This window comes from Sturnira hondurensis, unplaced genomic scaffold, assembly GCF_014824575.4.
Source record: "Sturnira hondurensis isolate 20B ecotype Veracruz unplaced genomic scaffold, ASM1482457v3 Scaffold0006413, whole genome shotgun sequence".
NCBI classification, from domain to species: domain Eukaryota; kingdom Metazoa; phylum Chordata; class Mammalia; order Chiroptera; family Phyllostomidae; genus Sturnira; species Sturnira hondurensis.
In genome coordinates, this window is record NW_028079044.1 from 51,380,857 (window position 1) to 51,406,013 (window position 25,157).

A 25,157-nucleotide genomic window follows, 5' to 3' on the forward strand; every position below is an offset into this window, starting at 1 on the left:
AACCAGAAAGTGTATGCAGTTAGTTCCTGCCCAGTTGATTGATTTTCCTCCGCAAAAGCACGAGGACGCTGGGAAGGACTGACAAGGACATGGCTGATTACAAAGACCCTGTTCTCTCAGAGTTCGTGTAGTGCCGCCCACGATGCCCGTCTTCCCCGCGGTCTTTGGGTGAGTAGAACATCCCAGACTTCCGGACAGAAAAACGGCCTCTCCTCCCCCAGGGCAGGTTCTGTTTCACCAGCAGCCCTCCACAGAGGCCAGACTCCAGTTGGTCCGAGCTGCTGCCCCAGGGGACACCCCAGGAATTCACTGCAGTTTCTCTGGAAAAACACGTCAGCTCGTCCTTGGTTTACAAAATGGCAAAGAGGAGAGTGCGTCCGCGCATCCCCGGAGGAGAGCGGCACACGATGGTCTCCGGTGTCCCTCTGCTTTGCACGGACACACCCATGGTTCTGCCTGGAGAACACACAGCCATGGCGTCCCGGGCTCTCGGCCAAGGGTATCTCCAGTTGGCAGAAGAGGGTCCTGGCAACTACGGAGCCCCTACTGTGTGGCCACCACCCTGATCGGGACGTTAGCCACGACAACCATCCGAGGAGGTCAATTTGTTCCCATTACACAGATGTAAAAACTGAGGCTAAGAAGCTCATGAGACGGGAGCATCTGAATTTAAATCACGCATCCCTGCCCCTGGAACCTAGGGCTAGACATGGGGGCCCCTGTCTAGGAGCTTGGCAGGACCAGAGGAGGCGGGAGCGGAGCCCCACAGGCGGGTAAGCAGGGAGAGGAAGCAACCGCTGCCCATTTATCACCCCCCGGCAGCCGCTGCTGAGGACAGCTAACCACAGGCGAGGTGCTGACATTCCGCGTGGGCAGGGAGGAGGCGGAGGGGGGAGGTGAGTCAGACAGCAGCCGGCTTCCCGGGCCAGCGGGGAGACCGTCCACACATCCCCACTTTGTGCAGCCAGCAGACTCTGAGCCGGGCTGCCGGAACACTGTGAATAATGATCACACCCTCACGGCTCACTCCCGGGGACCGAGTGCCACAGGGCCAGGCGCTGTGCGGGACTGTGTCTGCCCTGCTGGGGGACAGAGTCACCGCTGTGAGCAGCAGATGGACACGCTTGCTCTGCACCAGGTGTTGAATACATTACCACATTGAATCAAACCCTCACTACAGCCTCATCGAGTAGGTGCTCCTGGTTACAGAAGGGGAAAGAAAGGCTCAGGAAAGTTAGGAGACGGATTGCTCAAGGCCACAGACTAGGAGACGGCACAGTCAGCCTGCTGGCTCTGGCAGAGGCTCTTGACCACGACCCCACACAGTCTCTCCAAGGTCACCTGCCCAAGGTCATCCAGCCCATTGGGGCTCAAAGTGGGTCTGTCTCCAAAGCCTGCTGCCTCCTGTGGAGGCCCCAACTTGTAGAAGGGGCTTGCTCCCAGCCAGTAGAATTCAGGTGTGTTCTAAGGCTGGACCACTTGTGCCCACTTACATGCATGCAGTGGGGACTGGGAACCCAGGGCGGGCACACCGCAGACACACCAGCCTGCCCCCCACTGGCACCAACCCAGAACAAGTCCCCGTTCTCTCCCATAAAAGCCAGCGGTGGGAAGTGACAGAACACAGCCAGAAAGAAACACCCCCTGAACCCGCCGACAGCCCTGGGTCCTCGAGATCAGAGCCACACGTCCTCTGTCCCAGGAGGAGCTGGCACAGGTGTGGGTTGAAAAGCGTGCTAATTCGTTTGAAGCCTCCAGAGGCAAAGGATGCAGTGACAAGAGAGGCCCCAACAGGGCCATCGCCCCTCTCCGAGCCCCAGCATGCTCCAGCTCCCTGGGGCAAAGGGAGGCTGAAGCAGGCCCCGAAGGGGAGCATCGTCCCCCAGGTGGGAGGAGCAGGTCCGAGGGCTGCAGACCTCACCTAGACCACGTCAGCTTCTCCTCCTGTGTCTGAGGTTCCAGGCCAGAAACAGGTGTAAAAGTCCATGGGGGGGGGGGGGTTAATTCCCATCCAAGGTCATCCTGGAGATCAGATGGCACAGTGGAGGGGAAGTCGCTGATCAGACACTGGCATCTAATACACACGCTCCTTCACTCATGCCACCATCACATGCTTGCCAAGTGCCAGCCCCTACATTCTGGCATGAGGAGTCAGCAAGCAAACACACAGGACAGAGGGCTCTGCCCTCTTGGTGTCCACGTGCCAAACACAGAGACTGAGAGAGAACCGCAAGCTGGTCGTCACGCGATCAGTGCAGTGGGTGAAGTCCGTGGGCGATGTGATGGGGCCATGGGGTTGGAGGCCAAGATGCAGGTCAGGTATGCTGGTCTGGACAAACCTCTCGGTTGAGCAACACCGGAACTGAGAGCTAATGCGGATGTGAAGAGCCAGGGGAAGAGCAAACAGGCAGCAGGTCCCACCCAGCCAGGACCAGGCCCTGGGGAGGGAGGGGCTGGTTTGCCCTGGGGGCTGGGAGGGAAGCTCCCCCAGGGAATGAGTGGGGAGAGGGACAGGCAGGGAGATGCTGGGTCGGGCTCTGGAACTCAGGGTGACCCGGAGAGGGCACGCCAGGTAGAAGGCAGTGGTCGTCAGGGATCCCTTGGACCTCCTTTTCCGCCAGGGGAGTGTCCTCAGATCAGGCACCAGTAGGTGTCACCAGAGACTGCAGGACCTCCCGCAGCAGAGGCTCAAGGCCTCTGCCTGGAGAGCAGCTGGTGCACAGACAGTGGTTACAGCTGTGGGAGCGGAGCAGATCGTTCAGAAACCCAGAGAGAGGGAGAGGCATCTCCAAACTAGGTCCCCGGCCTCCGGCATTAAAACATGGGGGAGAGGAGGAGGAAAGGCAAAGGAGGGGAGGCTGGTGAGACGGAAGAGGAAGGCGAAGGGTCCGGAGGTCACATGGAGGTCACATGGTGTGTGAGCCCTGCACACTCACCACCAGAATAGGGCAGCAAGCACCAAATGATGGGAGGCTGGTGCACAGATCCCGGGGGCTTAAGCGGTGGGGCAGCAGCCGGAGTGGAGGGGCCTAGGGGACAGGGGCAGGGCGGGCAGCTGCCAGGGTGAGCCTCCTCCCTCGTTCCCTGCCGCCCCCCCACTCAGGGAGTGATCGCCCACCCATGTTGCCTCTAGCAGTGATTCATGAGGACTCTCCAGGGAAACACACTGCTCCCGCCGCTCCCAAAACATGTCTCATTTCCACAAAAATGTTTTTCCTCTCCAGTGATTTTTAAAATTATTTTCACCAAGAAAATTAGAAAGATGCTAATTACTCTATTTCCAAGTTGGGGGTCCATGAGCAGCTTTGTGCGCTGGCCGCCTCCTGCTCCTCCTGAAACCCACCAGCCCATTGTTCCAAGGGACTCGGCCGTGCTGGAAAGACCTCCAGAGACCTCAGCACGAGGAGCAGGTAGCTCGGAGGGGGAGGAAAAAGCAAGACCTGTGCCTGACTCTCGGGCACCGAGCGCATTCACATACCATTTTGCAACTCCAGCCCCAAGTGAGACTTTCAGGACAGAAAGCAGAGGCTCAAAGATCCAGTGACTGGTCCCCAAGGGAAAGAACCCACGTGCCCGGATCCAGGGCTCAGGCCCAGGATGATGTGACCCGGTATCTCCCACCTCCTGTCCACCGGTGCCCCGATGTCCAATCCTGGTGCGTGCTGCGTGGACGGCCGAGGGGGAGAGGAAAGGCCGGGGTGGGGTTAATGATTCATCTGTAGCACAAGGGTTGTGGGGACCCCCCCAGAACCCCTTTGATGAGCAGAACCTGTGGGCCTGCCACATGACATGTGATGGGTGGGGGCCTGAGTGTGGCATCGGAGGCCTCACTAGGGAGTGGACGTGTAGGACGTGATGCGTCCTGAGTGTCTGCCCTCCGCTGGGACAGGACTGTAGCCTGGATGCTAAAAAGGCCACTGGGGAGGGAAAGGTCCTGCTCTCCTGAAGCCGGCATTCCAGGGGGTTCCATTTAATTCTCTCAGTGGGCTTCCTGGGGGCTGCACCCTTCCCAGTTTACAGATGAACACGTATGGTGGTACCTCGGTCGCCAACGCGTCTGAGCTCGGGAGGCGTGCTGAAAATGGGGAGTACGGAACGATGCGGCATTTTCTCTCCTGGGGCAGCATCACAATTCACACAAGTTCCAGCAAGTGCAACGAGTCCCGAGCAAGTGCCCGGTGCTGAAACGGTTTTTTCTCATCAAAATGCGACAAGTGCCAGGTTGACAAGTTCTGAAGCTGACGAGCACTGAGGTGTATGGTCGTCAAGGCTCAGAGAGGCTGGGCGGCCCATCCACAATCCCTCTGGCAGGAAATGTCAGGGGTAGGATTCACACCCAGGTCTGGCTGAAATGCTCAGCCCCCACGACGGCCCGCCCAGCGCATGCTAAAGTCTGGCAGGCGGCACATGACTGTCACCGGAATGGCTGGTGGCTGAGCTGGGCTGGGAGGGAACACATGAGAAAGGCGCTTCTTGGTGGAATTCATGTTCTGACAATGTACAGTCAGGCCGCAGGATCAGGACGAAGCCTGACCGGCCCCACAGAGCCGTCCCCACCAGACCCAGGCCCTTGTCCACAGCCTCCACCCTGTGCCGCAAAGGTCGCAGCGGCGGCAGGGCCAACAAGCACCACCCTCTGAGGGGTCGTGCAGTGCGCCCCTCCTCTTCTGTCGGTGAGTTTCACCGGCACGCCAGCCCTGGGGCGAGGGCATGTGTCTCCTAACTTGACCTTCTCCCCCTCGCACCATCTTGGCCTTCTGTCTCCGGCGCCAACCTTCTGACCCAAGGTCATGCCCTGGGTGGGGATCCCGTCAGCTCAGTGGGAACGAACAGCCTTTTAAGCTCCACCCCCACGGTCTCTGCACTGTGTGCTCCCCCCCAGGGGATGGGGTGGACCTGTGCTCTCTGCCTGCAGCACCACACCTGTTTCCAGGCCCCCAGGAGGCCAGTGGGCCCAGCTCTGCTGCAGAACCCATGCTTACATCAACCCTTCAGGTCCCCAAAGGGGCTGGTCAGGAGAAAGTGCTTGAGGAGCCAGATTCTGGCCTAAGGCCGCCCCGACCGCACAGCGGGCCTCCTTTCTCTCCTGTTCACTCTCGTCGTGGGCCCGGGGTGCTGAGTGCGACATCACCTGCACCCAGTCTGCCATCCCTCACCCACAAACCCTGAGCTCCAGAGCATCAGCAGGGTGGGGGCACCCCAGGATCTTCAGCGTGAGGGGCAGGGTCCTAAGGGAGAGGACTGCGGGGCCCACCCACAGGCAAGGGACAGAACCTCCCCTGTCCCACGTGGATTTGGTGACAATGCAGTGGCAAAGTGCAGTGCGTCCTGAGAATCTGGGGGGGCTGATGAGACGCCCACTCTGGAGCCAAGGAGGGGAGAGAAGGTAAGAAACTGCGTGAAGGATGCCCAGGTTCCGGGACAGTGCTGACCCTAAGTCACACCATGGCCCAGCCAAACCATCTCCCCTCAGTCTCGGAAAAACAGCGGAATGACTGAAAAAGCCCCAAATTCCTCCCTCAGGGTCCTTCCTGCCTCCTCCCTGGCGAGTCTGTGGCTCTCGGGGAGATGGACAAACCAGATATGGCACTGTTTGCTTTTTCTAGTCGGCCACATGCTCTCCATTCCTGGGATCAGCCCTATCTGTGTCCTGGCTCAGGGTCATGTCCCCAGAATCCGAACACCAATGACAAAGGCAAGCCCAGGGGACAGGACAGCCAGAGCCCCCAGGAGTGGGCAGGCATCGGGGTCAGCCCTCTAGCGCCCTATAGGAGCAGACAGCCAGGTCCCAGGCCCTGGGCAGAGGGGGACCTAGCCAGCCCCATCCCCAAGGGTGAGTGGAGGTGGGTTTTTGGACTGGCCCCCGGCTGCATTCCTGCGGGGACTCCGGTGGGGCTACTGGGAACCACAGCCATGTGTGAATGAGGAACAGCTGAGCCCCCCCTCCTCCCCCAGACCAGCGCAGCTGGCAAAGGCAGGGCTGGAACCAGAGAAGGGCTTAGGGCTGGGGGACGAGGAGGGTGCGCACACTCAGGAGGGGGCCGTGCCCAGGAGGGCCGCCTCTATCCAGAGCGTCATCATCCACCTGGCCTGGCCCTGGAAACTGCCATCTGCCACCTTCTCCGAGGATCTGCAGCCAAAGGGGACAGCCTGGGCTGGGTATGAGGGAAGGGCCGTCAGCACTGTGCCCTCTGTGGCTGGGGACTTCCTGCCCGCAGCCTGGTTCCGGCGCCGACCGGCCCCCACACCTGGAGAGTGAACTGCTGGAGGCAGGACCCCCTTCAGCTGTAGGTGGCTCCCCCTCCTTTTTCTAGCGAACGCGCTGCCCACTCTCTCCAACCTCGGTGTCCTCGGGAGGGCAAAACCGTGTGCTGGTTACCAGGTCAAGCCTCTACCCCCATCTCCTGGCTTCCAGCCCCTGCACCCACCCCACACTCAAGCCACTGCACCCTGACTTGGTCTTCCAGCTGCTTCCGTCCAGTTGTGCGGTGTAAGGCACCCCATTTACGTCCCCCCTGCAGTGGGGCCGGGGGAGGCCACCGAGGGTCCAGGGCGTCTCATCTAAGAGCCCTCACTGCCAGTGCCCACCATGACGTTGCAGGACCCCCGAGACTGAGCATCTCCTAAAACCGGGTGCCTCACGGCCTCACCCTCTTCCCACCCTGCTTCTCTAGGTCTCCGGTGCCCTCTTTGAATTTTCTACACACATGGCCTTGAAACCACTTAAAACACACTGAGTTCAGAACAGGAACACACTTTCTCCTGCCACCCACTGTTCCCTCAGTCCCCCACTCTGAAATGTCACTCTTGAATGTGCTCAGGAATGAGCTTTGAATCTCCTCCCTTTGGCCTGCACCCCCCTGTTCTTTCTCCAGACATGGCCCCATGGGAACTGTCCCCTCCACCATGTCTCACCCTGGGCACCAGTTCCCCCTCCATCTCTCTTTTCATACCTTCATGCCAACCTTCATGGGGGCGAGTGGCACTGGCCCACCCATTTTACAGATGAGGAAACCGTGCACAGAGTTCAAATAATAAGAGATGATCAATGGCAAAGACAGGACTTCAAACCCAGGCCCATCAGCCTAACCCTCCAGGCTGTGAACTGGGATATAAATGGCTGGGTCCCAGGGATTAGGATGGAAGGAAGCAAAGCAGTGCCCCCTCCAGCCCAGCGTGTTAGCCCGCCTGTCCTCCCTACAGCTTTGCTGGCTGGGAGGACAATTGGCTGGGGTCTCGGATGGAGCTTAATCTTGTAACTCGGTCTCAGGGTGTCCTCACATGTCCCTGAGGCCCCCATGGTGCAAGACCAATGGAACAGGAGGTGTAAAGAGAAGTGGGCAAGGCTGTGGCTCGGGGCCAGGGCCAGGGTGTGGCTCTCCGGGCAGTGTCCCTGCGTGCTGTGCAAAGGGCCCAAGGGTTCCAAGCACAGGCCAGCCTCCCAGGTTAGCATAACGAGCATCCTCTCTGGAGTGCCTTCTAATCTTCACCCGTAAACACAGAGCAGGGAGCAGGCAGGCCCTCCTGTTCTCCTGCCCAGGCCTCTCACGGGTCAGGGCTGCCCGAGTGTGGAGCAGGCTCAGGCAAGCTGAGCATGGGGTGGGGGTGTTGGCTCTGCATTCTGGCCTGATGCAGCCCCCCAACCTCACTCACAGCCCCAGACCTTGCTCGCAGCCCTGCTCCCACCCATGAGCACCTTGCCAGCCACCTGACCTGAGCACAAGGTGGGGCACAAGGTGGGAGTCGGGCCTCTGAAGCAGAAGGTGGCTGCAGAAGGCACACATGCTGAGCAGATGCTGAGGGCTTCTAGAACCTTCCCTGCCAGGGAGCACTGCCTCCTGCCTGCCGGGCTCCCTCGGGGCGGCCCCAGGGCACTGTTCACACAGAATCGCCCTTGCCCACTCCTTCTCACACCTGGTTGTTTACAAACGTAAATAAGAATCTGTGTGGTTAAAAACCAACAAACAAAATGCTCTGCCCATGCGTCTGTTACAGCAGCAGCCCAACCAGCCTGTCAGGTGTCCAGAAAACTCACGCAGGGCTTTCACGAGCACAGGCGGACACTCGAAACACGCTGATTTTTATGAAGCTGTATTTTTCAGGAAGCAGCTGCGTGCAGGCTGCTGCAGGGTGAGGGGCTGAAGGCAGGGGGCTGAGCACCCCATTTTTAGATCCTAAGTGCATGTGTGCATGTGTGTGGATGTGCAGGCATACAAGCGTGTGTATGAGTGGCGTGTGTTGCCCCTGTGTGCTTGAGCATGTATGCATCTCTCCGTGTGAGTGTAGCTGTGTGTGTGTGCATGTGTTTGGGTGCAGGCGCACTTGGAGAAGCCAGTCTATAACTAAGAGGGCAGAGACTGACACGTTTCACAGTCAGACGAGAACACACTGCCACTCTGACAGCCACATTCCTACAGCCTTCTAGGCCTTGTGAGGCTGTGTCGGAAACACCGTCATTAATCAGCCACATTTCTTGGAAAGCCCCTGAATATGATGTGACCGCAGCCTGCCACTTGCCCCGGAAAGTGTGAGACAGGATCAGTCAGGACGTGAGAAGCACGCAGACATGCAAAACTTCTCCGTGTATTTAATTACAGAGGCATCCACTTACACAAGATCATATGTGTGTGTGTGTATATATATATACACACACACAGATACTTTTTGCAAGTACCAATTTGCGGTGGCCACTGTACACTGTCCCTTTACCAACTCAGAACTGAACTACCGTGTGAAACACACAATCAAACCTCCGTGAGCCGGAGCGCCTGGCCTGGCAGCATCCCAGAAGCAAAGGGACAGCGGGTCATTGGGGAGGACTGAGGACACAAGGCTACCCGCTCCCACAGTTGAGTGGGACATACTCGTCATAGAGAGTGAGGCAGGCCACCTTCCCTGGCCCCACAGAACCACAGGCAGGCCCTCAGGGTTCTGACACATGGGTCACGGAGTCTTGGCACAGACAGGGGCCAGGCGGGGACACGCACCAAAGTGCCCCCCGGGGTCAGCTCCAGCTTGGGCCTGGCTGACCAGAGCCAGCTGTGGTATAAACAAATTAAAAATAATTTGGGTGGTTTTTAGTGTTTCGTCAGTCTTGGTCATTTTTCTAATAAAATTTCTCAACACATCACCAGAATTAATTAGCCCAATTACTATTTCTACGGTGACCTTGACTGGGACAGGCTTTGCCAGGAGGAACTCCCAGTGACCTGCAGGAACAGGGTGGGGCCCTGGCCTGAACTGCTTCTTGAGGCCGGCACAGTCCCAGGGGCCAAGCCACAGACATCCACGTGGCGGCTCCAAAGCCACAGCTGGTGTTACCACCAACTCCTCTGGGCCTGGACCCGCCCAGGGCTCCTGCTGGGTGGGGCACCTCGCGGGCACACACATGTTCCCAGATGTGTGTGGTGTGTGCATGTGTGTTTGGTGTGTGTGCGTGTGTTCTGAGTTTACTCGGGGCCAGGCCGAGGGGCATGAGGATGGAGGCAGAGGGGTGGTCAGGAAGGACACAGTGTGTCCACTGGAGATGGGGACAGTGACACAGCAAGGCTGTACCCTCTCTGATGACTATAACAGTCTGACCTACAGGGACTCTGGGCCCAAAGAAATTCCTGGGCTGGATGTGCCATCCGGACCTGCTGACAGCTGGCCCTTGGGAGTGACCGCTGGGCCTTCCAGGGGTCAGAGGAGTGCAGGGCGCTGAGGTGGACTCCGCTCCAGTCTGAGGAAGACAGCAGCCGAGCCCGGGACCCGCCTCCTTCTGTCGTGGGAACTCGGGGAAGCCGAGCCACAGGGCTTGGGCCCAATTGCTGCCCCCTGAAATGAGGGTCAGTTCTGCTTTCTCCTGGGGACATCGGCTGCTGCCCCCCACCCCCAGGTCTGCCCCCCACCTCCACCCCTCCCGCAGGCGGCTCCACGCCTGCCCCAGGCCCTTACTTTTCACTGTCTCCTCCAAGGGGACTCTGGGCCCCCACGTCTCTGCACAGATGGCCGTGTCAGGTCATTCCAAGCTCAACTTAACTTTTTCCCCTCTCAGAGGCCCTCCCGTATTGTGACCTGACATACCCTGTCACATGGTCCTGCTTTCTTGTCCTCAGAGCACCTACCACTATTGGAAATCACCTCACCCATCAATTTTTATCACCCACCTCCCTTCCTCTCTGGGCAAGAGCACCCTGGAAGCAGGCCCCTTCCAACGCCCGCTGTTGGGAGATGGCATCTGCAAGGCCCATGCCCTCTGTGCCCAGCCACACCAGGAAGTCCCGTTATCCCCCAGACATGCTTCCCTCCACCAAAAGAAGCTACAAACTTCCATGTGAACCTAACAACCGCCTCCTTCAGCAGGTGAAGCGCGCTGTCCCCGGCCACAGTGAGGAGCGAGGCTGGACCCCTCCATGAATACCCCTGCCCACCCCCAGGCCAGCGACCCCTCTCCTTCCAGCAGGTCTGTGAGGAGGGGTGAGCCCCCTGCAGGGAGCTGAGGCTGGCACGAATCCAAACGCAGAGCTGGGGTGCAGACACCCACAGTTTTCCGGTGAGAACTGTAGGAGGACAGCACATTAACCTCCACGTCCTGTCCGTCCGTCTGCCTCTCCTTGTGCCAGGATGGTAAGTGTGACACCCAGTGGTCACAGCTTCCGCCGGAACGGCGACACAGATGGTCACAACCACACCCACAAGACGGCCCCAGAGGGTGACCACGTGCCACGAGACAAGGCGCCCAAAGCATGGGAGGGGCCCCTCCTTGTCCACAATCCACCCTCACATCTCAGCCCAATTGTCCAAGAGCCGAAAGACAGGACCCAGGAAGGTGTCCTTTGTCCGTGGGGGGGGATAGAGGACCACTGCAGTGTCCTCAAAATAGAAGTAGGCGGCGGCTCTCTCAGCAGCAGCGGGCATTCCGCAGGCTCACTGACGGCGAGCTGATAAGCTATATAAAGTTGTTCTGTGGCCACGACAGAGCCCAGGGTGGAGAAAGCTCTTAATTACAGCCAGTGTCCTCGGGCTGGGCCCATCGTCAGCATCCGCCCCACACGCCGCAGGAAACCACGCCGAGACTGTGTCCCCTGGAGACCTTGTCAGGCCGAGGAGAGGCAGGACTTGATGCCGTGACCCTGTGCGGCTTCCCCGGGTGAGCCCCAGGTCAGGGGACAGCAGGCCAAGCCCCCTGGCAGACCGCAGGGGCCGCAGGGAGAGGCCCCGGGCACTCAGAAATCCGTCTCTAATAGCATCGGCTGCTGGTTGCTGTTGCTGATGTTATTCTACTCCCAAGTTTGCGGGTGTTTTTTTCTAGCAGGTTCCCGCCTAGATTTGGGCCAGGGCTATGGAAGGGTCACTGGGAAGGACTCCCACCCAGGCAGTGGATTCTGAACTGAATGAGGGCTAAACACCTGGTGCCCTGGGACCCTGGAGGGGCCGGTTATGGGTCCCCCCTGGAGCTGGAGGGGACCCTGCTCGCAGGGGGACCCTCCTATGCGAAATGAAATGTTAGATTTCCTGGTGGCCATGTTTAAAAAAAATAAACAAAAAAATCAGATGAAATTAATGTTATGAATATATTGCATTTAACCCTAAATTTCCAAAAATCATCATGTAAAGACATAACCAATATAAAAATATTAGTGAAAGGCTTTACTCTCTTTTTCCTACTAAATCTATAAAATTTAGTGCATGTATTTCCCCGGGCACTTCTCAGCCTGGATCGGCCCCGAACGGTCAGTGGCCACGAGCATTGGCAGCGCAGGTCCCAGCACTGGTTTCCCCACGTGTGAGCCCCAGTGCCGACAACCGGGGCTGGGGCAGAGTGCGACGCGATGCCACGCAAAGTGCTGTCTGGGTTTGGTGCCCTGCGAACGGCTGGCCCTCAGTTCTAGTCGCTTCCAGTGGAGTCAGCTGGGGCCCTCCACCACTGTGTCTGCCCCAGGCTGGGAGGCAGGGAGGCAGGGAGGTGTCTCCCACCCTGGCGCCTCTCCCGGACCTTCACGGACCCTCAAAACCTAACTGTTCATTTGCTCGCCAAAATACGCACGGGTTAAAAATTTCCATTATCCTTGGTTATGATTCCAGACTCGCTGGAATCATGATTCCTTCTACAAGCAAGGACGACAGCAGGTGCAAAGCTGGTCGCCTGGCCCCTGCCCTTCACTTCCTTTAAATGACATGGCAGCAACTGTTCCTGCACACCCAGCTCTGTCCCAGGCCCTGGGGCACCACAAGGAGCAGACTGGGCCCTGGAGAAGCTTTAGCCCTTGAGCGGAAGACAGGCCCAGCGCGGATAAAGCGCAGGAGCCCACTGAGAGGAGCCGCTGTTCTGGTGGTGACGTCACCCGCAGGTCTCTGCCACGCACCACGGGATCCCGGGTTGTTTGGGGTTTCGTGACGCTTCCTCATTCCATCCTACTATGTGCATTCAGTGGGTCATGGTCAGCTGTTTTATTTCATTGTGCTTTGTTTCTAACTGAAGTGACAATGACCCGATTTTGTTTCCCCCTGTCACCAGAATAGAGCTGGCCCTTGTCAGCTGACAGCTGTATTTACCAAAACAGATCCCCCCAAGGGCAGAGTATGACTTAAATCTTACGTCTCTTCAGGCAGTGGGAGAAGGCTGGCCGGGGTGGAGTGTGAGCTTCTCCAACGAGGGGATAGAGGGCTCAGCTGGGCTGGGCCGGACCGGGCCCGGCCGGCTCGAGTCTGTTTCCCACTCCGTTGGTTCTGCCCCCCGACCCCAGTCTTCCTGCACGGATCAAACCCCTTTCCTTGAGGGAGTGGGGTATAATCCAACTCGACTCCCAAATGCTAGACAGGCTCCTGCTTTGGGCCTCACACAGGGCACCTGTCTCCGCTCCCGGGCTGCAGTGCCAGTGCACAGGGCCCACGCTCCTGTCGGACTGAATCCACGCTGCTGGTCACAGTCCCCTGTCCCAGTCCCCTGTCCCAGGCCTGCAGGCTCACACAGCCCTGAGAGGCACCGAGAGCTGTCTCGTGTGGGCAGCCCCGCTTAGCTCCCCGTGATGTCCCTTCTCTCTGCCACCACCCTGCTGTGAGTCCCAGGACATTGACTGCCAGGCCCTCTGTGGGCCGCTGGTTCACGGGGTCGGGCCAGTGTGGGGCACCAGCACCCAGAGAGGAGGAGAGAGAAAGCAGGAGTGTCCAGGGGCATCTTCCTGCTCCCTGCGGGCAGGCCCCTGCCCACGCCCACAGGGCTCCAGCTACCCCCTGTCTCAGCTGCTTCCCTGCTGCTGCTCCTCGACCTCACGGCCCCTCAGTGAGGACTGCTCCCAGGCAGCTTCGCACCCTCTGTGCGTCTTCTCCTTAACCACCTGGACTGCGACCACCCTGCGGGCAGAGCCTGTGTCATTTTCATTACAGACCCCAGCCTGCACAAGGGCACCCACAAGCAGATCCCCAGGGAGTGTGTGTGAATGACTGGTGCTTAGGCGAGCGGACACAGGGAAAAGAGTCATGGAGTGGTCAAGAAACCACAAGCCTTCAGTCTCAGGCGCCACCGGGCTGCAAGCCAGGCGCATCCCTGTGACCAGAAGTCACACCCAGCAGCTTCCACCGCTGGCCCCTCCTCCACCACCCCTGCGAGAGAGGACCCTCTGGGCTTCCTCCACCAAAGGGTCTCAGTCCAGGGAAGAAGTCGGCAGGGGAAGCTGAGACTGCTCCCAGCCCCCATCTGCTGGCCCCGGATGGGAAGTCACCCAGCACTGGCCCCATAGTGAGTGACTTCCAAGGTGGACGTGTCATCCTAATGAAGAGACAGAGGCAGGCGGGCCTGGGAGAACCCACGTCAATCTCCCCGTCCTGGGGAAGGGCTGCCCTCAGGATGACCCTACCAGAGGTCAGCACCCTAGGGTCACGGGCTCTCCCTCTGCCCCACCCCCAGCCACAGTCCCTTTGCAAACAGACAGCTGGAAGACCGGGGTTACCTCAGAGGGTATGGGTCAGCAGCTGAGCCCTCTGGGACAGCAGCCCCCTTGACATGGTGCAGGGGCTGAGTCAGGGTCTCTGGGTCAGTCCCCAAGCCCGTCTGTGCCCATGTTCTTCCAGGCGGGCTCACCAGCAGAGGGAGCCCCACCTTTGCCCACTGGGTGCAGAGGCCCTGGCGGCAACACCTCCACGGGTGGGTGGGGCCGGACCCCAGCCCTCCCTAGCTGCCCTGCTGCTACTGCAGCCCTGGCAGTGAGGGGACTGGACGGGACCCTAGTGACAGGCACCCGCTGTGTGTAGGCACAACTGGGTTTCTTACATCACAGGAAACGGTGGCCTCGGGCCACTACCCTCACCCCCAGTCGTGTGCAGAGAGGCCTGGCTCAACCTGGCTGCACAGCCCATCCCTGCTCAAGAAGCCGAGCCTGTCCAGCCGGCCCCGCCCCCGTCCCCAGCGAGCAGACTCACTTTCACAAAGGCGGCGCCGCAGCTTGCCCCGGATCTTGTCGATGGCGTCAAAGTCGGACACGTGGAAGACGTGAGCGGACTTGGGCTCCGAGGCGATCTCCTCCAGCTCCTCCCTCAGCGCCTCCCCGACGCCCACCGCGAAGATGCGGATGCCCGCCCGGTGGGCCGCGGCCGCCGCCTCCAGCACCAGATCCTGGCTGCGGCCATCGGTCAGCAGGATGGCTACCTGCTTAAAGGCACGGTCCCCCGGGCGGCCGCCGGCCAGCGGGGAGAAGCTGTGGCGGGTGATGTAGCGCAGAGCGTCCCCCGTGTTGGTGTGGCCGCCTTGGTAGGCCAGGGACTGTGCGGCCGCCTTGACTGCCTCCCCGGAGTCGAAGTGGCCCAGCTCGAAGGCCGTGGTGGGCTGGTCGCTGTAGTGCACGACCCCCACGCGGGTGTGTTCGGGGCCCACCTCGAAGGTGTCCACCAGGTTGGCCACCCACTGCTGGACCTTCTCGAAGTCCTCCTGGCCCACACTGGAGGACGTGTCCAGCAGGAACACCAGATCATAATGGACAGTTTTGCAGCCTGCAAGGGCAAGAGAAAGGGCGAGCTGGGTCAGCGGGGTGTGGAAAGAGCACTGTCCTGGGGGCCCTGGATATGCGGCCACGGGCTCAGCCCGCCTGCCTCCAACGCCCACCCACTCCGGCCCCCTCGGGCAGGTGGCCTTGTCCAGCGCACACCGCAGTTTCCTGTCACGTGATGAGTGTCCCCTCGGTTATGGAGAGGTCAGCTGACAGTCTTACGGGAAAGTGACTCACATTCAGGGGCCAACACTGTGTCCATTTGTTTGACTACGTGGTTACAAGTAAGTTCATTATTTTTTAAACCTGCCACAAAAAGGAAAAAATGCATGCCCATTTCAGAAAAGTCGGGAAAGGCCATCAAAAAATATGTGAAATGCTCATATTCCCATCTACACAGAGAGAACCACTGTTAACCACGGTGCGCACACTTGATCATTTTCCCTTTATTTCCACGTAGTTACTGACGGAAGTGGGATTGTACCAGACACGCTGATGCATAAGCTGTTTTCCCTGCAACGTGCTGGAAACCCGTTTTCAGTGAGATAATGCCGGTTTCCATGGCTACAGAGAGTCCACTGCAAGGATAAACATAATTTATTTAGCCAGTGCTCTCTTGTTGGATATTAAAACAGTTTTACTGTACTTCACTGTTAGAAATCACATGAACTATATTGCATTCATATATTTTAAATGCAAATTTGAAGAATTCTATAACGCTTTATAAAATATGCTGATCTTTTATAATAACTATACAAATACAAATTTCGTATTACCTATACAATGCTTTTGATTAAACAAGAATCAATATTATACAGTTCATCTCCGGCCCTCACAGCAGCGAGGACTGACTTTGCTCACCCTCATTTTATAATTACATGATGAGGAGCAGTGTTTTCTAAATACCAAAGTGCTGTGCGAACACCCAAGGGCACTGCCAAGAAGTCCCACGCTCGACTCTTCCAGAATCTGGGGCTTGGCCATGCCAGGAGCGACAGTTGACCAAGCCTCTGGGAACACCGGGCACAGATATTTGGCCGGTAAACACAAAATAAAAACCAACACACACACACACACACACACACATTTTGCCCGGCTGTCAGCTTGGCCAAACTCTCAAAGACCAAAGGCAGCGGTTGGAAGGTGAAGGGAATGCGCTTGTGTCCTGGGCCGGTGGCTGTGGAGTTTGTCACGCCGCTTCTCGGGGTCTTCAAAGCCTCATGAATCTTTTGATCCACCAATTCCAAATCTCGTGATTTACTCCAGGAAAATAACCGGATAAATAGAAGGGGAGGAAATGAGAGATATAAGGAAGTTCAGGGCAGCATTGACAAGCAACAGCCTGGAGACGAGCTGCATGCCCGCCGTGTGGTAGGGCGCAGGCACCGATCACCTGCATTCACATTCAGAGAGCCGGGCGGGCCTGACCGGGACGGCTGTCAGGGAACCCTTGTCGGATACACGTTCCCAGTGCATCATCAGGGGTGAAAAGCGTGTGTGTCTGTGTGGGAGTGTGTATGCATGCCTGAGAGACCCTGCAAAAAGAAACGCTGCTTACCTCTGGCAAGCAGAACCATGAGTCAATTTTGTTATTTTGTATGGCTGATTTTCTATTTATAAACAACGGATTAAGTTCAGAAAGCAGAATAACAATAAAGCTACACACACACACACACAGATACTTCCCTGTCCCAGCCTGAATCGGCACTCGCTCTGGACCGTTCCACCGCTACCCTGCCCTCCTGTTCTGTGATCCAAGTTGCAACCCGCCTGTGGGGAGCCGGGATTGATCCCCAACAGAATTAGAGCTTCTGGACCGTGCTTGCTGGGGAGTCTTTCTGGGGAGTCTTTCTGGATGGTTCCTGGGGAGTCTTTCTCCTCGACAGAAACGGCATCCTTTTGTCTTCAGGACAATCACATCCCAGCCTGTTCACCACACTCACTGCTGCAGGCCAGGCAGGGCCTGGCGCGTGGGCTGTGATCCTTGAGCAAATTAGTTTCAATGCTGCAGAAAGTTCACTTGTTCAGGAGACCTCACCAAGGGGCCCTTGGGAGCTCTGCGTGCATTTCCTCCTGGTGCCTGGACAGCAAACTGGGTTGCAGGCACACAAGAGCTACGTGTGAGGCCTGGGGAAGGACCCCGACCCTGGGGGCGGGTGCCCTGGCTCCTGGCCTCTGCTGGGCCACAGGTAAAGGCCAAGTGACCCCACCAGATGACGTTTTCCTGGAGCCTCATTTTCTCCCCTATGAAATGACGGCTTGGAAAAGCCGGTCCTCGGCCTTCCCACGGCTGAAATGTGCAATCCTGCGTGTCAACTGTGCTGTGCGGCTTGTCTTGGTGCACATGAATCCACAGGACTCCCCCAAAACCGGATGTCCACAGGTATCCAGCAAGTCGCACTTCGAGAGTCTCGGGCAAAGGAAAATACTCAGCAGACGTTGTAGCAATGACACAGAAACACAAGCCTTTGGGGTTTTGTCTTTTGCTTTCTTTTTTGCCATCTTGCAGGCTCAGGGAAAACAGCAGCGGTCTAGCTCAGAATGTGTGTCCCCAGCCTCACCTTCATGGGGCTTTGGCCTCTCCTCACCTGTGTTCCTCATCTGCCAGTGGATTTGAAGCTTTACGTGGGACAGGGCTTTACCTGGGGGTAGAGCTTTCAATGGGGCAGGATTTATGGGGTGAACTTTTCATTTGGGGCAGAGCTTTACGTGGGGCGGAGCTTTACGTGGGGCGGAGCTTTGGTGCAGAGGAGCTATAAGTTGGGTTGAGCTTTACGTGCAGGTGGCGCTCTACAAAGGGCGACGCTTTAATCCAGCTCTCCAGTGACAAGTGCCCAGTACTTCCACTGGTCCTGCGTGTCTCCGCACCCATGGTGCCTTCCTCCAGGAGGCCCTGGGACAGGTGAGCAGAGCCAGCTTGGCAGGTCAGGGCTCCCCACCCACCCCTCTTCCTCTTCTCCAGTGAATTTTCCTGCTTCCTGCATCACCTGCACACCTGCCCTGGCCACCTCTCCCGGCCGGACCCAGTGTGTCCATTTTCCCTGGAATGGCCCCAAAGCCTTTACAGGACATGGCAATGGGATATGTCAACACGACAGTGCCCTAACCACTGCCCCCAAACCCAACAGGCACTTGAGAGGGACAGGTTCACGACACACTCTGGGATTCACTCAAGACGGGATCAGATAGCTCACTTTTCTCAGACGCACACTCACACACGCATATGCACAGAGGCGTGCCCTGGCTGGGCAGCCGATGTACTCAGTCACCGGCACACGCACGGGCACACCCGCATGCCGAATGCTCCCATACGCACAGACGAGCGCCCTGTCTGTCCAGCCAGACACAGCCTGGCAGCCCCACCTGCCCTCTGGGCCCGGCAGCCGGGGGGCCCGCCCCACAGCAGCAGCAGCATCCACAGGGGGAAGGGCGCGGCGTGGCCTCGCCGGCGGGCCATGGCTCTGATGCTTGGGGAGACGCTTTTGCCGGCCAGCAGGAGTCACCGTCAGGCTCTACGGGAGCATTTCCTGTGTGAAGAAAGACACGCTTTTAGAGGAGGTCCTGACACTCCTGCCCGCCAACAGTGTGACCCTCCCCTGACTCCATCTGTCCCCCACCCACCCACCCACCCACTGGCGAACAGGCCCACAGGCCCCTTTGGGGCTGACCACCCAAGGCCACACCTGTCGCACCAGCACCATTGTCTCCATCGGGTTTTCTATTTACGATGTTCCGGGCACTTAATAGGCTATTTTATCAGTTTCATATGTCACAAGAGGACAGCTTTGCACCTGTCTTTGTGTATACTGAGTTGGCGTCTTAGGGCAGGTTTGTGGAAACGGCTTAGGATGTCCCGTGAGTTTGGAAAGGGTCCTGTTGAGATCGTCAAACTGCTTTACCAGCAGTGGCACTGGTTTCTGCCCCTCCAGCCATCTGGGGGTGTGGGGGTGTCCCCAGGGTCCCACACGGGCGGCAGCGAGCTTGATCGTCCCTTCACACTTTGCCAGTGCCATAGGAGCTTGGTTCTTGCTTCCTGTGCATTTCTTTGATTCATGAGGTTCATCAGCTAAGTGTATTTTCCCTTCTCCGCATTTTACTTTCATGTCCATTTCAAAAAGTACTTATCATTATCAATGCAAGATCCGGAAAAGAAAAAGCAGTTTATAGATTTCACAATTGATTTATTCACTTAACAGACACTTACCAGTAGCCCTCCTGTGCCAGGTGCTGAGGGCAGGCCAGTGAATGACACCCAGTCCACCCTCCGGGGCACTCTAAGACACTGGGGGATGGGTAAAACTCGGGCCACAGGAAAGTAGGATACAATGAGCGAGCGCAGGTAGAGGGAAGTGCAAGGGCTTATGGGAGCACTGAGTGTGTGTTGGGGGAGGGGTCACATGATCATTTCAGAGGAAGTTCTGGCTTCCTGGACTAGCACCAGCCTTGCCAAGTTTGGAAGGCATTCCTTAGTTCACGGCCCCTTCCTCTATCTGCCAAGCCAGCAATGGCCAATCACGCCTTTCTCGGGTTGCCATCTCTTTGACTCTGACTTGCAGGGACCCTTGAGGTTATGTGAGCCCACCCAGGTACTCCAGGTTAATGTCCACAGTTTAATGTCCAGGTCGGTAGGAGCCTTAACTCTGCCTGTAATCTTAACCCTGCCTTGCCATGTGACATAACACATTCACAGAAACTGGGGTGTGAACACCTTTTTCTGTGTGTGATGACAAACCCATCACGTGAATTTCGCCATTGTGACCATTTTAAGTGTGCAATTCGGTGGCATGTTGTGCAACCATCATCACTATGTCCAGGACTTCTTTAAACTTTTTTATTCATTTATCTTTAGAGGGGAAGGGAAGGAGAGAAGGAGAGAAATGTCAATGTATGGTTGCCTCTCATGCACCCCCTGCTGGGAAATGGCCTGCAACCCAAGCATGTGCCCTGGCTGGGAATCGAACTGTGATCCCTTGGTTCGCAGGCCCGCGCTCAATCCACTGAGCTACACCAGCCAGGGCTACGTCCAGGACTTTTTGATCACCCCAGACTGAAACTCTGAAACCATCAAGCAGTAACAGGGGCCATCTTTTGGTTTATTCAGGGCTTCTTTAATTTCTCTTGGTGATGATTCATAGTTTCCAGTGTATAAGTATTGTACCTCCTTAATTAAATTTATGCCTGTGTATTTTATGCTAGTCTTTGATACTATTGTAAATAGCCTTACATTTTTAATTTCCCTCATTTGATTATTTGCTGCTAGTTAATAGAAATGCTACAGATTTGAGTATTGATTTGGTACCATGGAACTTTGCTGATTCTATTTATTATAATAGCTTTTTGTAAGTTCTTTGGGGCTTTCTACATATAGGATCTGGCAACAATCCTATATGTCACCTGTAGAGATCATTTTACTTTCTCCTCCCCAAGTTAGATGCCTTGGCTTCTTTTTCCTATCTAATTGCTCTGGCTACAATCTCTTAGTCATGGTTTGTAATTCCTTTCTGTATTATAATATTTGCTTTGTTCACATTCTTTGGGGATTTTTGCATCCATGTTCACGAGAGATTTTGGTTTGTCATCTTCTTTTTCTCGGAATGTCTTTCTTTGGTTTTGGGATCAGAGACTGAGTGCTGAAATGTTCCCTGAACTCCTCTATTGTGGAAAAGACCGTAAAGAAGAGAATGGCCTTCAGCCCAGGGATAAAGGAGAGACCACAGTGAATGCTCCCTGGGTGTGGCCTGGTGTGGGGACCTTCGTGCTCCTTAGCGGTGCCAGTGAGCATGTCTTCTCCATAAAATGAGGGTGATCTCTGCCCCCACCCCCACCCATCCCAGGCGGCAGCCCCCGCATGCCGCAGTGGGCGTCACGATGTCCTCTCTCTCACCAGTCCTGAGCTCTTTCCGGGGCTTGGCTGCCCAGCTGGCATGACATAGGCCGCACCCCATCTTTGGGAGGCAGAGCTCTGCCATTAGTCTCCAAAAGTCCAGCAATTAATTTAACTAAGCTGAGTTTCGTCCACAAGCCAGCCCGTCACCATAGTAACCAGCATTCCCTATTCAGGGACCCAGAGGTGGGGGAGGAAAGACACAGAGCAGACAGCAATTTAGAGGGAGAAAATGAGATTTGGCACACTGCTTGGGCAGCCTGGGCAGAGGGTGAGCTCAGTGTGATTCGGACGGCCTGCCGCTGCCCACCAGGGGCAGGGGCTGGGGCAAACGAGGCACCACTGATGTGTTGCTGGGATGACAGGAGACGCTCGGGGCAGGAATCTGGCTGAGCCCTAAAGCACAGGGTGACTGTGTCCAGACCTCTGAGCCAGGCTCTTCTCCCGCAGGCCCAGTGCCGGGCCTCTGCTGCGTGTCTGCTGAGCCGTGTGTGCGGCAAACCGCGGTTGCCGGTCAGGTATGGGAGGAGGGAGCGGGGTGGCTCCTGTCTGCACAGAGCTGCCTGAGAGCCCGACTGCCCGGGAAGAGCTAGAGGTCAGAGGCCTGGACTCCACACTCCTCTCTGTGTGACCTCAGTCACCGAATATGTGCCTGGTACCCTCTGTACCCCGGGCACTGTCCTAGGCGCCGATTCCTCCCAGGACCGCTGACGTCTCAATGGAGCTGGTCCGTAGGAATCCCTGTGTTCACATTCCAGTCCTGCCTCTTATGAGCCGTGCAAACCAGGGGCAGCCACTCACCCCTCTGGCCCTCTGGCACATCCACAGTGAGGGTGACAGCGCCTGCGTCACAGGCCATTGGGAGGGCTGGCCGAGCCACTGCAGGGACAAGGCTGAGAGCCACGCCTGGGCACAGAGAGTGCGCGGGGCATGCTGCCGCTGTCCTTGTCCGGTCGTTTCCTCACCGGGAAAACGGGAACAACATCCCCTGCCACACAGACCCATAGAGGAGCTTACACGAGTCAGTGCGCGTGGTGATTCTTGGTCAAGTAAAGTGCTGACCATTATTGCCGTGACAGGTATGAAGGGGGCCCTGCCAGTGTGACCTGCAGAGAGAGGTCAGCTGCACAGGGGCCTGGGAGCTTCGTCGTTTCCATCTCCGGTTCAGTCATGCCCTGAATGCCTGTTAAACACTGAGTGCCGGGCACTGTCCAGGGGCTCGCAGCCTAGTGGTGGAGACAGACAAGCAGGCGGATGCCTGCTTTTCTTTGTTGTCAGTGCACTGGGAGAGGGGAGGACGAGCACCTGCTGCAAGCCTGGGGGTCAGGGAAGGCTTCCTGGAGGAGGTACGCCTGAGTTGAGCCAAACCTGGAAAGAGGGGTGGGGAGCAGGTAGGAAGGCAAGGGTGTCCTGTACCAGGAACAGCCGTCCTCCCTTCCAGTGTCTTTCACGAGCAAGAGGCACAGTGCTCTGGTGGAGGGGAGGAAAGGGGTGCGACAGTGGGCTGGAGCAGGTGGTGGGAGTTTGGGGAGAGGGAGCCATTCAAGTCTGAGGAAACAGCGTGTAAAGAGTCGGTCTAGGGGTGTGTGCATTGACCCAGAGACAAGGGTCTGACTATGGTCCTGGTACCAGTGGCTGTTCTCATGCATCTACTGCTGTGATTTAGGACACCCTCCTGAGGAGGGTGGATCCACCAGGGGGCCAAGGAGGACATCCGTGCAACATCTAAGGAGAGATGCTGTCGACCTTTCCCAGCAGGCCGAGGGGTCCAGCTGCAGCTGGATCCCGAGACACTAGGTAACCGGCAGAGAGCAGAGGGACCGAGGGCAGAGAAGGCTCGAGGGAAGCCCAGAATGACTGTTTGAGCATCTGGGAGCCAGTCACGGAGGAGGTCAGACAGGACAAGTTCGGGAGGAACAGAGCGGCTTTGAGGCACTGGGAACACAGCCAGGAATCGACATCGAAGGAAGGTAGGTGCTGGAGCCTAGAGCTCGGAAGAGACACTGGGGAAGTGCGGAGGGGACAGGAGACGGGGCTCAGGGGTACCCTCACGCAGGGAGCGTAGAACAGAGCTGAGGCTCCAGGAGTCTTTGGTCCTGCTAACTAGAGAGAAAACCCATCTGTCCTGTGTCCTCCATTCAGACACCCAGGGTTTCCCCGGAACCAGCTGAAGCCTTATGCTACCAACACGCAGGATTCATTTGACTGAAGGAGATGGAAATCGGGTGAGAGATGTGATTTCCTGCCCTCCTCTTTTATGCCATGGAATTCAAAAATATTGCCGGTCGCTTATTTTCCCCAAGAAGAGGCCAGATGCCAGCTGTGTCCCACAGTTGCTGAAGCCGTGGATGAAGCTCGAGCCATGCCGGCCTATCCTTGAAGCAACGAAGATTCCTACGCTGAGACCCACAGCACGTGGAAGGCACATCGTATCCTGAAGCCGTGACTCGCTGCTTCAGTATTCTGCACCATCTTTTGGAGTCATCGATTAACTAGTTAAGCAAACACTTCTCAAGTCCCGGACGAGGTGCCGGGCATCATTTTAACCAGTGGGCACGGCAACATCCTGCTTCCAGCTGACATTCCGGGGAGAGAAGACAATAACCAAAGAAGGACACAAATAACAATCTGATTTCCAGGAGTAATCACTGATTTGAACACATGGGGGTCATGTGACAGGCAGTGACTTGGGTAGGACAATTTTACCCCGCCGTCCCCACACCCTCACAAGGATCCATTGAGGCTCCTTGCACACAAACAGGACCTTAGGGCTCATGCAGGGACCCTGCAGTGACCCCTCCACTGCCTCTGGGTACAGCTCGGAGCCCTGCCCCTCAGAGACCTGCAAGGGGCTGGCTTGTACCTGCCGCCTCTCTAGCCTCGGCTCTGTCACCAGACTGCAGGTGTGTGTGTCCGTGTGAACAAAGGTGGGGGAGGGGCGTGGGCCAAGCAGAGCAGCACAGGGCCGGGGCGGCCTGCAGTCCCAGGATGCTGTGACATGGTGACATGAGTGAGTTGCCCGTGCCACAGACAGGAGCTCGGCTTGGTCACTGGGTCGGTGCCGACCAAGAGAGCTGCGGCTGTGAGGAGCCGAGGAGGGGAGGTCGCTCTGGAGATGCCGAAGGCCACCTGGCATGACGTTGAGATTCCCAAAGGCCAGAGGCGCCCGAGTTTTTGTGGGGCATGAGGCAAACATTTCCCGCCCTGTTTTGGTTGGTTTGGTTGGTTGGTTTGGTTTGTTTGCTTCCTTTAAGAACCAAAGTAAATATTTCCTTAGGATAAAAAAGCAATGACAACAAATTGCAAAATTCAAAAAGCTGACAGAGACCACAAACATCAAAAAATTCCAGAAAAAAATCTCTTTTGACTGCCTGACTCCTGCTGTATTTTCCCTATATTTTTAGCTACACACGCCAAGATCCACTTCATTTGCAACAATTTTGTAACACATTCCTCTGGTGAGAACAGATAACCACGCGTTTTTAAACTTCAGCCGGTGTGAGCTGCGAGTGGTTCCTCCCCAGCCAACCACAGCAGGTGGGGGCGCCTTGGCCCTGGGGCTCCCCGACCCCAGGGTGTGTTTGGCCCCTTGAAACCCCTCCCTCCCTCCGAGTCTGGTCTTCCCCTCCCACCCTTGACTGACAGCTCAGTTTAGACAGGCTTTCCCAGCTCAGCCCTGTTCAAGCTCCCAGGCGAGGACCGACCTCCCAACCCAGGCAGAGGCCCCTGCAGCATCCTTCCCAGCGCGCTCCCCTCAGCCAGCCCCACCGGCAGCACCAGGAACCGGCAGGCTCCTCCTGCTGCTGTGGGTCCAGTCACACACCTGAGAGTGGTCACAGCCCGTTCTGAGTCCTTTCCCCTTCTCAGGACTGAGTCCGTCCTCATCTTCTTCTTTCTTTTTTTCCCCCCTCCTGACTACCCTGCTCTCTCATTTCACAAGAGACTGTCTCAGATTTCAGGGTCCTGAGGACACGGAGACATTTCTGCTTTACTTATTTTGAGCAGCGTCTGGCCTGATGAAGCCATGTGCATAAATAGTGGGGCAGCACCCACACTGGCTCTGGAGGTGCTGTCCTGGCAGGCCCCCCTTTCCTGGGGGAGCGTAAGAGGCCCCCACAGACAGTGCCCCGCCCCCACAGCCGTGAGACAGGAGGCAGCGTTTCCCATCTCCCGGCCATGACCCCCGGCCCCCACACGGGGCTGCACTCCCGGCTGCAGTCTTAGCCAGCCTCCCTCTCCAAACTGCAGCTGCCTCTCACAGCCCCGGAGGGATGACAGTCCCCAGCACAGTGCCCTGTTGACCGGCAGTG

At 57.2% G+C, this 25,157-nt stretch overlaps 1 protein-coding gene across 1 annotated transcript in view; it reads right to left on the minus strand.

The window, feature by feature from the left end:
• COL22A1 (collagen type XXII alpha 1 chain) overlaps positions 1-25,157 on the minus strand; it is a 176,173-nt gene that overhangs the window by 144,256 nt on the left and 6,760 nt on the right. The window contains exons 2-3 of the mRNA XM_037048599.1: positions 18,327-18,490; positions 14,401-14,967 (exon numbers count right to left, since the gene is read on the minus strand). Of these exons, the coding sequence (XP_036904494.1) occupies positions 14,401-14,967; positions 18,327-18,420 (661 nt within the window). The 5' untranslated portion in view covers positions 18,421-18,490. The remainder of the gene's footprint in view (positions 1-14,400; positions 14,968-18,326; positions 18,491-25,157) is intronic.